This window comes from Scardinius erythrophthalmus (genome assembly GCF_964197995.2).
Source record: "Scardinius erythrophthalmus genome assembly, chromosome: 24".
Lineage (NCBI taxonomy): Eukaryota > Metazoa > Chordata > Actinopteri > Cypriniformes > Leuciscidae > Scardinius > Scardinius erythrophthalmus.
This window is the reverse complement of record NC_138244.1, coordinates 197,613-210,388: the sequence shown is the minus strand read 5'-3', so window position 1 is coordinate 210,388 and position 12,776 is coordinate 197,613. Positions and strand designations below refer to the sequence as shown.

The 12,776-nt window shown below is 45.6% G+C and overlaps 2 protein-coding genes across 2 annotated transcripts in view; both read right to left on the bottom strand.

Moving 5' to 3' along the window:
- aqp9a (aquaporin 9a) overlaps window positions 1-7,133 on the bottom strand; it is a gene marked incomplete at both ends in the record, with an annotated part of 9,024 nt that extends 1,891 nt beyond the window's left edge. Inside the window, 5 exons of the mRNA XM_081355956.1 lie at window positions 2,874-3,091; window positions 3,320-3,438; window positions 3,512-3,649; window positions 6,777-6,903; window positions 7,056-7,133. Of these exons, the coding sequence (XP_081212082.1) occupies window positions 2,874-3,091; window positions 3,320-3,438; window positions 3,512-3,649; window positions 6,777-6,903; window positions 7,056-7,133 (680 nt within the window). The remainder of the gene's footprint in view (window positions 1-2,873; window positions 3,092-3,319; window positions 3,439-3,511; window positions 3,650-6,776; window positions 6,904-7,055) is intronic.
- An 896-nt stretch (window positions 7,134-8,029) lies between these two features.
- LOC308684523 (cingulin-like protein 1) overlaps window positions 8,030-12,776 on the bottom strand; it is a 40,332-nt gene continuing 35,585 nt past the window's right edge. The window contains exons 15-18 of the mRNA XM_081355775.1: window positions 10,971-11,095; window positions 10,794-10,902; window positions 8,986-9,137; window positions 8,030-8,292 (exon numbers count right to left, since the gene is read on the bottom strand). Of these exons, the coding sequence (XP_081211901.1) occupies window positions 8,199-8,292; window positions 8,986-9,137; window positions 10,794-10,902; window positions 10,971-11,095 (480 nt within the window). The 3' untranslated portion in view covers window positions 8,030-8,198. The remainder of the gene's footprint in view (window positions 8,293-8,985; window positions 9,138-10,793; window positions 10,903-10,970; window positions 11,096-12,776) is intronic.

Genomic DNA, 12,776 nt, shown 5'->3' with positions numbered 1-12,776 from the left:
TAACCAGTCTGTGTAACCAGTCTGTGTGTAACCAGTCTGTGTATGCAGTCTGTGTGTATCCAGTCTGTGTGTAACCAGTCTGTGTGTAACCAGTCTGTGTAACCAGTCTGTGTGTAACCAGTCTGTGTGTATCCAGTCTGTGTGTAACCAGTCTGTGTGTAACCAGTCTGTGTAACCAGTCTGTGTGTATCCAGTCTGTGTGTAACCAGTCTGTGTGTAACCAGTCTGTGTAACCAGTCTGTGTGTAACCAGTCTGTGTATGCAGTCTGTGTGTATCCAGTCTGTGTGTAACCAGTCTGTGTATGCAGTCTGTGTGTAACCAGTCTGTGTGTAACCAGTCTGTGTATGAAGTCTGTGTGTATCCAGTCTGTGTGTAACCAGTCTGTGTATGCAGTCTGTGTGTAACCAGTCTGTGTGTAACCAGTCTGTGTGTATCCAGTCTGTGTATGCAGTCTGTGTGTAACCAGTGTGTAACCAGTGTGTAACCAGTCTGTGTGTAACCAGTGTGTAACCAGTCTGTGTAACCAGTCTGTGTGAAACCAGTCTGTGTAACCAGTCTGTGTGAAACCAGTCTGTGTGTAACCAGTCTGTGTGTAACCAGTCTGTGTGTATCCAGTCTGTGTGTAACCAGTCTGTGTGTAACCAGTCTGTGTGTATCCAGTCTGTGTGTATCCAGTCTGTGTAACCAGTCTGTGTGTAACCAGTCTGTGTGTAACCAGTCTGTGTGGATCTAGTCTGTGTATGCAGTCTGTGTGTAACCAGTGTGTAACCAGTGTGTAACCAGTCTGTGTGTATCCAGTCTGTGTGTAACCAGTGTGTAACCAGTCTGTGTGGATCTAGTCTGTGTATGCAGTCTGTGTGTAACCAGTGTGTAACCAGTGTGTAACCAGTCTGTGTGTAACCAGTCTGTGTGTAACCAGTCTGTGTGTATCCAGTCTGTGTGTAACCAGTCTGTGTAACCAGTCTGTGTGTAACCAGTCTGTGTGTAACCAGTCTGTGTGTATCCAGTCTGTGTGTAACCAGTCTGTGTAACCAGTCTGTGTGTAACCAGTCTGTGTGTATCCAGTCTGTGTGTAACCAGTCTGTGTGTAACCAGTCTGTGTGTAACCAGTCTGTGTGTAACCAGTCTGTGTGTATCCAGTCTGTGTGTAACCAGTCTGTGTGTAACCAGTCTGTGTATGCAGTCTGTGTGTAACCAGTGTGTAACCAGTGTGTAACCAGTGTGAAACCAGTCTGTGTAACCAGTCTGTGTGAAACCAGTCTGTGTGTAACCAGTCTGTGTGAAACCAGTCTGTGTGTAACCAGTCTGTGTGTAACCAGTCTGTGTGTATCCAGTCTGTGTGTAACCAGTCTGTGTGTAACCAGTCTGTGTAACCAGTCTGTGTGTAACCAGTCTGTGTGTATCCAGTCTGTGTATGCAGTCTGTGTGTAACCAGTCTGTGTAACCAGTCTTTGTGTAACCAGTCTGTGTGTATCCAGTCTGTGTATGCAGTCTGTGTGTAACCAGTGTGTAACCAGTGTGTAACCAGTCTGTGTGTGTATCCATTCTGTGTGTAACCAGTCTGTGTAACCAGTCTGTGTGTAACCAGTCTGTGTGTAACCAGTCTGTGTGTAACCAGTGTGTAACCAGTCTGTGTGTAACCAGTGTGTGTGTGTGTGTAACCAGTCTGTGTGTATCCAGTCTGTGTGTAACCAGTCTGTGTAACCAGTCTGTGTGTAACCAATCTGTGTGTATCCAGTCTGTGTGTAACCAGTGTGTAACCAGTCTGTGTGTAACCAGTGTGTAACCAGTCTGTGTGTAACCAGTGTGTGTGTAACCAGTCTGTGTGTAACCAGTGTGTAACCAGTCTGTGTGTAACCAGTGTGTGTGTAACCAGTCTGTGTAACCAGTCTGTGTGTAACCAATCTGTGTGTATCCAGTCTGTGTGTAACCAGTGTGTAACCAGTCTGTGTGTAACCAGTGTGTGTGTAACCAGTCTGTGTGTATCCAGTCTGTGTGTAACCAGTCTGTGTAACCAGTCTGTGTGTAACCAATCTGTGTGTATCCAGTCTGTGTGTAACCAGTGTGTAACCAGTCTGTGTGTAACCAGTGTGTGTGTAACCAGTCTGTGTGTATCCAGTCTGTGTGTATCCAGTCTGTGTGTATCCAGTCTGTGTGTAACCAGTCTGTGTAACCAGTCTGTGTGTAACCAGTCTGTGTGTAACCAGTCTGTGTGTAACCAGTCTGTGTGTATCCAGTCTGTGTGTATCCAGTCTGTGTGTATCCAGTCTGTGTGTAACCAGTGTGTAACCAGTGTGTAACCAGTCTGTGTGTAACCAGTGTGTGTGTAACCAGTCTGTGTGTATCCAGTCTGTGTGTAACCAGTCTGTGTGTAACCAGTCTGTGTATGCAGTCTGTGTGTAACCAGTGTGTAACCAGTGTGTAACCAGTCTGTGTAACCAGTCTGTGTTTATCCCTCTGTGTGTAACCAGTCTGTGTGTATCCAGTCTGTGTGTATCCAGTCTGTGTGTATCCAGTCTGTGTGTAACCAGTGTGTAACCAGTCTGTGTGTAACCAGTGTGTGTGTAACCAGTCTGTGTGTATCCAGTCTGTGTGTAACCAGTCTGTGTGTATCCAGTCTGTGTATGCAGTCTGTGTGTAACCAGTGTGTAACCAGTGTGTAACCAGTCTGTGTAACCAGTCTGTGTGTAACCAGTCTGTGTGTATCCAGTCTGTGTGTAACCAGTGTGTAACCAGTCTGTGTGTCCAGTCTGTGTGTAACCAGTGTGTAACCAGTCTGTGTGTCCAGTCTGTGTGTATCCAGTCTGTGTGTATCCAGTCTGTGTGTCCAGTCTGTGTAAAGTCCCTCAGAAGTGTGTGTGCAGTTCCACACCTGAACACCTCCATCCCCCACCCGGCCACTGCAGTGAAGAGTCTGGGGCCGAGGTCTCGCGCGGGGTTCAGGGGGTATCCGCAGTTCAGGCCCATCGACACACTGATGCCCAGCAGGATCAGGCCCACGGCCAGCGGCTCCACGCCTCTAGGGGCGCCGATGTTCCTCCCGTCCACGATGGCCAGAATACAGAGAACCAGCATTCCCGTTCCCACCACCTGACAGACGGAGCTCAGGTCAGTCACGCCAGCCGGAGACGAGTTTACCAAACACTTGTTAATTAGAAGGATCTGAATCAGGTCACCGGTTCAAACCGGACTGTTGTGTTTTTGGTTAGAAACGTTGAGCTGATGAGCTTTAGTCAGGTCTGGGTTACTGCGGTCAGTCGGTGCCGTCAAACACTCACTGAATGTGTTGATTCAGACCCGGACTGGGTTCAGACTGACCTGATCCACGAATCCCCCCAGGACGGTCAGGTGTCTCCCCGGATACGAGGCGAAGATGTGTCCTGTGGCGTTGATCCCCGTCACCGAGAGGATCCCGCTGGTGAACTCCATGAAGGCATCTGAACACGCAAACACACACGCATTAATCAGATCCGAAACACACGGGGAACCGCTGGATTCCACCAAACTCACCGTAATACAGTCCGAACACTGCGGCGGCCCCGGCGAACGCCCCGAGCATCTGCGCCGCCACATAGATGGGAAACTTCCAGATCTTCAGCTTCCCTAGAATCACCATCGCCAGAGACACGGCCGGGTTGAGGTGACCGCCTGACACAACAAACATTAATAGCTCACACTGTGAAATACAGAATACTTCTGTCAAAATACAGCAAAAATCTAAACATATTTACTAAAAACATATGGGTAAATCCATCAGCCATCTTTTCTGAATTAACAAGGCGTGTTGTTTGTAAGTGCTTGATACTAAAGTCTGTTTGTACCTTTCATATTGACATCCACCATAACAACACGGATGGTAAAAAGAAAGACATGATGTCTACAGTGTATGTCCATCTGCTATACACACACACACACACACACACACACACACACACACACACACATTAGACCCTATACCGACTAAGCTACTGAAAGAGATGCTCCCAGAGGTCATAGATCCTCTTCTTAAATACATTAATTCGTCTTTGTCTCTAGGATACGTACCAAAAACCTTTAAGCTGGCTATGATTAAACCGCTTGTTAAAAAAACGCAACTTGATCCTTCAGAATTAGTCAATTACAGGCCGATCTCGAATCTACCTTTTCTGTCAAAGATATTAGAAAAGGCAGTATCCTCACAACTGTGTTCCTTTCTAGAAAGAAATGATATCTGAGGATTTCCAGTCCGGATTTAGACCGTACCATAGTACCGAAACAGCTCTCGTTAGAGTCACAAATGATTTGCTCTTATCATCCGATCGTGGTTGTGTCTCTCTATTAGTGTTACTCGATCTTAGTGCTGCATTTGACACCATCGACCACAACATTCTTTTAAATAGACTAGAACATTATGTTATTAAATCTTATCTGACCGTTATCAGTTTGTAGCAGTAAATGATGAGATGTCTCATCGATCACAAGTTCAGTATGGCGTACCACAAGGCTCAGTACTAGGACCGCTGCTGTTCACTCTGTACATGCTACCCTCACACACACACACACACACACACACACACACACACACACACACACACACACACACACACACTCTGTACATGCTACCCTCACACACACACACACACACACACACACACACACACACACACACACACACACACACACACACACACACACTCTGTACATGCTACCCTCACACACACACACACACACACACACACACACACACACACACTCTGTACATGCTACCATTATGAGATATCATTAGGAAGCATGGCATTAGCTTTCACTGTTATGCCGATGATACTCAGCTCTATATTTCTTCACTCCCAGACGAAACTTACCAATTCACTAAATTAACAGAATGCACAGCTGATATAAAAAAATTGGATGACTCGTAATTTCCTACTAAACTCTGAAAAAACAGAGATTCTAATTATTAGACCTAAAACTTCCTCACGTAATAATCTAGAATACTGTCTAACACTCGATGGCTGCTCTGTCAAGTCTTCGCCGTCGATTAGGAACCTGTGTGTGTGTGTGTGTGTGTGTGTGTGTGTGTGTGTGCTCTTTGATACCAATCTTTCATTTGATAGTCACGTGTCCAGTATCTGTAAAACCGCATTTTTCCATCTTAAAAATATATCTAAATTACGCCATATGCTCTCATTGACAAATGCGGAACAGTTAGTTCATGCGTTCATGACCTCAAGGCTAGATTACTGTAATGCTCTACTGGGTGGTTGTCCTGCACGCTTAATAAACAAACTACAGCTGGTCCAAAACGCAGCAGCTCGAGTTCTTACCAGAACCAGGAAGTATGACCATATTAGCCCGGTTCTGTCAACACTGCACTGGCTCCCTATTAAACATCATAAACATTTTAAAATATTGCTGATTACTTACAAAGCACTAAATGGGTTAGCTCCGCAGTACTTGAGCGAGCTCTTAACGCATTATAGTCCGTCACGTCTATTGCAATCTCAAAACTCCGGCCAGTTGATAATACCTAGAATATCAAAGTCGACTGCTGGCGGCAGATCCTTCTCCTATTTAGCACCAAAACTCTGGAACAGTCTTCCTAACATTGTCCGGGAAGCAGACACACTGTCAGTTCAAAGCCAGACTAAAGACACATCTCTTTGACCTAGCTTTCACATAATACATTATAGACTTCTATAGTTCAATGTTAGGCTGCATAGATTAGGTCAGCCGGAACCGGGAACACTTCCCATAAATCCTGATGTACTCGTTACATCATAAGAGGGATGGCATCTACGCTAATATTAGTGTCTTTGTTTATCCCGAGGTTTACCGCAGTCCGCCGGATCTGGGTCGACACTATGTTGCTGCCTGGGCTGAGCGACTGAGCCTGGTATCTCCCAAGGTTCTTTCTCCATCCAGTCACTGTCGCCTCTAGCTTCAATAACACTTAATATTCAATAATATTATTGATCTGACTGGATGAGAACTGAACTGAGCTGACAATGACATCATTTTTTGCAGAACTGCTCTATAGATTAAATAAACTATATAATAAACTATATAAATAAATAATTTAATAATTGATGATCTTTACAACGAAACTGAATCAACACTGAACTGACTTCAGCTGAACAACAGCCGAAATACATAATTTTCCTGTTACACACACACACACACACACACACACACACACACACTCAGTAAGATCAATGAATGCGCCCTGATGCTCCAGGCGCTGTATGACCTCAAAAGCAGCCGAGAGGAACGTTTATTCAAGCCTGGCAGATCAAATCAATGTGTCAATCACAGAGAAACATCACAGTCGTCTCACCTGACAGAGATTCATCTAGACACAAACAGAACCAAACAACCGTCAACTCATGTGGACCAACAGGATTTATAGATCCGTTCTGGGAAATCCAATGATCAGATGGTGTTATTCCGGCTCACGTGTGTGTCCATGACAACAACCCCACGACATCATACACTGCAAACGTGTTCCTATTTCTCAGCAGAAACCTCTAAACATTATAACTGACTCCATTGGCAGATATTTGTTCTTGTTTTAAGCACAAGACTTAATATCTTCAGCCATTGTTCTTCTCCAGTAAATGTAAATTGATTTAAGAATGTTTAGATATTTGTGCTGGAAAACGAGACAGAAGCACTGAGGAAGAGCATCATGTTTGTATGTGTGTGTGTGTGTGTGTGTGTGTGTGTGTGTGAGATGTTATCTAACCTGTGGAAGCTGCTGTGTGTTTGGCGTGAGGTTGTGTGTATGTGTGTGATTTACCCGACACGCCGCCGGACACGTAGACACCCATCATGAGTCCAGTGCTGAAGCCGATGTGGACCGTCAGCGGCTCGCCGAGAGTGTTTCTGCTCAACACCGTCTGGGCCACCGACCCGCAGCCGAACAACTGACACACACACACACACACCACAGGGACAATATTATCAGAAACCATACAACATCAATACATAATCAGATATCAGTAGATAATTATTAGTTAAATACTTCTGTCAGTCTGTGTTTAATAAAGTTCTGTCTGCAGAACGAGCGGAGACTCACCACCAGCACGAAGGTCCCGAGGAACTCGGCCAGGAACTCTTTGAAGATGCTGTGTTTGATGGCGCAGTGATGCTTCATGATCGCGTGTGTGTGTGTGTCTGATGTGACTGAACACACACTCGACGCGCCGCTGCATTAAAGCCTCTGATGGGACGGTCCGAACACACACACACATCTATTGATCCGCCTCATTATAGAAGAGCAGCTCAATCTGAGCTAAACATGCACTACATCCACCGCAAACATCACTTCATTTATTCATACTTTTATTAATCACTGAGGCATTAAACTGAAACAAAAGCTACAGTAAAGATTTATAATGTTACAAAAGATTCTATTTCAAATAAATGCTCTTCTTTTGAACTTTCTATTCATCAAAGAATCCTAGAATAAAATGTATCCGTTTCCACAGAAATCTGAAGCAGCTCAACTGTGTTCAACACTGATAATAATCATAAATAATGTTTCTTGAGCATCCTCATATTAGAGTGATTTCTGGAGGATCATGTGACACTGAAGACTGGAGTAATGATGCTGAACATTCAGCTTTGATCACAGGAATAAATTACACTTTACTGTATATTCACATAGAGAACAGCTGATTTACACTGGAATAATATTTCACTGTTTTACTGTATTTTTGATCAAAATAAATGAGCAGAAGAGACTCTTTTAGAAACATTAAAAATCGTACCGACCCTAAACCTTTGTACATTGTTCCTCACCCTGACCCTGACCCTGCCATGACCCTCACCCTCACCATGACCCTACCATGACCCTCACCCTGACCCTACCATGACCCTCACCCTGACCCTACCATGACCCTCACCCTGACCCTACCATGACCCTCACCCTGACCCTACCATGACCCTCACCCTGACCCTACCATGACCCTCACCCTGACCCTACCATGACCCTCACCCTGACCCTACCTTGGTAAAGCACCGTCTGATGGGACAGAGAGGTAGTGTGATATCTGAATCAGAATATGCTTTATTAAAACATATGAACCATATTTATCTGTCAGTAATTTCTGATCACACAGAATGATGAGGACTGTGAGTGAATTCATGAATTAACTTTGTTAAACGATAAGTATAATAGAAATGTGGCAGGAGATACACGTGAATGATTAATAAACAGTTAATTTGCATCTAGTGTTGCTTCAGTCTCATTTTCATCTTCATCATCTTCATCATCAGCTGTAATCTGTAGTTTATTGGGTCTGTTGTTGCGCCTGCAAACATAGGTCAGAGGTCAGTCCTTGTGTGTGTGTGAGTGAGTGTGTGTGTGTGTGTGTGTGTGTGTGTGTGTGTGTGTGTGTGTGTGTGTGTGTGTGTGTGTGTGTGTGTGTGTGTGTGTGTGTGTAAGTGTGAGTTTGTGTGTGTGTGTGTGTGTGTGTGTGTTTGAGCAAGCTCTTAACGCATTATACTCCTTCACGTCTATTGCGATCTCAAAATTCCGGCCAGTTGATAATACCTAGAATATCTAAATCCACTGCTAGCGGGAGATCCTTCTCCTATTTAGCACCCTAACTCTGGAACAGTCTTCCTACCATTGTCCGGGAAGCAGACACTCTGTCAGTTCAAAGCTAGACTAAAGACACATCTCTTTGACCTAGCTTTCACATAATACATTATATATTCCTATTATTCAAATCAGTTAAAGATTGTTAGGCTGCATAACTTAGGTCAGCCGGGAACATTTCCCGATGCACTCGTTACATCATTAGAAGACTAGCATCTCCGCTAATGTTAGCCTTTCTGTTTATTCCGAGGTTTACAGTAATCAGCCGGATTCGGGCCGTATCCAGATCAGAGGGTGCACCTGCGCCTAGACACGACTTGACTTGTGTGTGACTGAGTGTGTGTGTGTGTAAGTGTGAGTGACTGTGTGTGTGTGTGTGTGTGTGTGTGTGTGTGTGACTCACCTGAGTCCACAGAGCTCGGTGTGCAGCTGCTCGTTCTGCTCCTGCTGCTCCTCCAGGTCTCTCTGCAGCTTCTTCTTGCTGTTCTCCAGCCTCTCCATCTCCTCCTCGGCCTCGTCCAGCTGACGCTTCAGTGTTCTCAGGCGCAGTGCCAGCTGTAAACACACACGTGTGCAGTGAGTGTGTGTGCAGTGAGTGTGTGTTAGTAATGTCACTCTTTAAATTAACACAAGACATATTAATGCCTGATCTCTGGGGTCACCTGATCTCTGGGTCACCTGATCTCTGGGTCAGCTGATCTCTGGGTCACCTGATCTCTGGGTCAGCTGATCTCTCTGGTCACCTGATCTTTGGGTCACCTGATCTCTGGGGTCACCTGATCTCTGGGTCAGCTGATCTCTGGGTCGCCTGATCTCTGGGTCAGCTGATCTCTCTGGTCACCTGATCTCTGAGGTCACCTGATCTCTGGGTCAGCTGATCTCTCTGGTCACCTGATCTCTGGGTCACCTGATCTCTGGGTCACCTGATCTCTGGGTCAGCTGATCTCTGGGTCGCCTGATCTCTGAGGTCACCTGATCTCTCTGGTCACCTGATCTCTCTGGTTACCTGATCTCTGAGGTCACCTGATCTCTCGGGTCACCTGATCTCTGGGTCACCTGATCTCTGAGGTCACCTGATCTCTCTGGTCACCTGATCTCTGAGGTCACCTGATCTCTCGGGTCACCTGATCTCTGGGTCGCCTGATCTCTCTGGTCACCTGATCTCTCGGGTCACCTGATCTCTGGGTCACCTGATCTCTGGGTCAGCTGATCTCTCTGGTCACCTGATCTTTGGGTCACCTGATCTCTGGGGTCACCTGATCTCTGGGTCAGCTGATCTCTGGGTCGCCTGATCTCTGGGTCAGCTGATCTCTCTGGTCACCTGATCTCTGAGGTCACCTGATCTCTGGGTCAGCTGATCTCTCTGGTCACCTGATCTCTGGGTCACCTGATCTCTGGGTCACCTGATCTCTGGGTCACCTGATCTCTGGGTCGCCTGATCTCTGGGTCAGCTGATCTCTGGGTCGCCTGATCTCTCTGGTCACCTGATCTCTGAGGTCACCTGATCTCTCGGGTCACCTGATCTCTGGGTCGCCTGATCTCTCTGGTCACCTGATCTCTCTGGGTCACCTGATCTCTCGGGTCACCTGATCTCTCTGGTCACCTGATCTCTGGGTCACCTGATCTCTGGGTCAGCTGATCTCTGGGTCGCCTGATCTCTCTGGTCACCTGATCTCTGAGGTCACCTGATCTCTCTGGTCACCTGATCTCTCGGGTCACCTGATCTCTGGGTCAGCTGATCTCTGGGGTCACCTGATCTCTGGGTCAGCTGATCTCTGGGTCGCCTGATCTCTGGGTCAGCTGATCTCTCTGGTCACCTGATCTCAGGGTCAGCTGATCTCTGGGGTCACCTGATCTCTGGGTCAGCTGATCTCTGGGTCGCCTGATCTCTGGGTCAGCTGATCTCTCTGGTCACCTGATCTCTGAGGTCACCTGATCTCTGGGTCAGCTGATCTCTCTGGTCACCTGATCTCTGGGTCACCTGATCTCTGGGTCACCTGATCTCTGGGTCAGCTGATCTCTGGGTCGCCTGATCTCTCTGGTCACCTGATCTCTGAGGTCACCTGATCTCTGGGGTCACCTGATCTCTCGGGTCACCTGATCTCTGGGTCACCTGATCTCTGGGTCACCTGATCTCTGGGTCACCTGATCTCTGGGGTCACCTGATCTCTCGGGTCACCTGATCTCTGGGTCACCTGATCTCTGGGTCACCTGATCTCTCTGGTCCTGCAGCTCCAGCCGCTCCTCCTCCAGGTGTAGGGTCAGCTCCTTCATGTGTCGCTCCAGTCTGCGGTTCTGCTGCTGCAGTTCTCCGTTCTCTCTGAGAGAAACACACATCAGACCAGCAGCAGACACACTCAGTGAGATCTGTGTGGTGTGTGTCCTCACTTCTCCTCTCCCAGCAGCCTCTCCTCCAGCTCGTGGACCCGGAGCTGGAGTTTGGAGATGGTGGCGTCGGTCCCGGAGCGCTGAGATCCCTCCAGCTGCGACACGCGGCTCCGCAGATCCTTACTCTGCAGGACAGGACAATCCGGATCTTAAACACACTCATGCAATCCCGTCAGACAGCGCTTCCTACACTCGCTGGATGCTAACACTTCTTGCGTTCCTGTATTCTGCCTCAGCTCTCTGTCCCTTGGTAAACGGCAGAGATGGGACCAAGTCACACATGTGCAAGTCTCAAGTAAGTCTCAAGTCTTAACCTTCAAGTCTCAAGTAAGTCCCAAGTATTTTTTTCTTGGGCAAGTCAAGTCAAGTCAAGTCACAGGCTATGTCAAGTCAAGTCAAGTCAAGTCCTGTAGTAGGTCAAGTCAAGTCCAAGTCAAGTCACATTATTATTGTAATTTTACCTGCAGAATCTGATCTTAATAAAGTGTAAAGACCAGATATGGGTAACTGTCAATAAATTACAATAATTTGGAGTTGCATTGTAAATACTCATGTTCAGTAAAATACATCATGGAATCAAACAAAATTGTTACTTCATAAAATTATTTATTTTTCACTTCTGCCAACAGTGTTTAAAATGTAACAAAGTTTAATGTTGTATGTAAACTGTGTTTACAATAAGTGTATTGTGATTGTCAAAACATTTTAGTAACTAAACTGAATTGTATTCGGTTTAGTGACAACATGTTACAATGTTTACATGGTACAATTTCTGGTAAGCTACGCTTTTTTATTATTTCAATTCAATTATTGTAATCTGATTTAATATTGACTCATTTGGATAAATATTAGGTAGGCTACACAAGATAGGCATTAATTTTTCTCAAGAAAAAAACAACTCACCTAATGCTGTAAATATACAGAGAGAGATAATGCGTTTTTTATTATAATAACAACTTTATTTAATGATAAGTAAAAATATAATAAATATGTAATAGTACACATATTTAGCAAAATACTTTTTTCTAGCCAACTAACGTGCTATAGCCATATTATGGTCATCAAATGGCTTTCCTGGGGTAAATGTTATGTGACATAATTGTTCTCCAGCTGTTTTATTAAACCATTTGTTTGATTGATTGGTCGATATTATGTATGAGGAATATACATTTCGGTAAGTTGTAGGCCTACTGTATCTTTCAACATTGTTCATTCGTGTTTATTTTTAGAGATGATCGGTTCACCTGCCGCTAGGGGTCTGTCGCGTCACATTTACAAGCGCCAAAACGGTATTTATTGTTTGAATTTCGTAATAAAAGTGACATAATCTGAGAGCTGAGATTTTTTTTATATCATATGTAACCTCCTCTTGCGTCGCGATTTTTCTGTGCGTGAGAAAATGAACGTGTGGCGACGTGAGAGCATGTGAAAAGTGTCGCGTGTGTCTCACGGTGAATGCGTGAGTTGGCAGCTCTGTCTGGCTATCCGCGATGTTAATGTTGCATGTCTTGCAAAGCGCTGTTCATCTTTTGCCATCTTGTGAATAATTCTTGAAGCCGAAAGCGATGACCCTCGGAGTCAGTACCCCTCCGGCTGACATGTTGATGTGATATCTGATCTGAGTGGGCGTGGTGTGCGAGGTACGAGAGGGCGCGACTGATGATAGTGTCGTGATCCAGTCATGACAACGCTATTCTCAGCCTGCGCTCCAGCTGGGTAATCAACTTTATTTTTTAAAATAATTTATATATTTTATATTCAAACTTGAAAACATGATGTGATTAACACTCAAGTCATTCAAGTCAT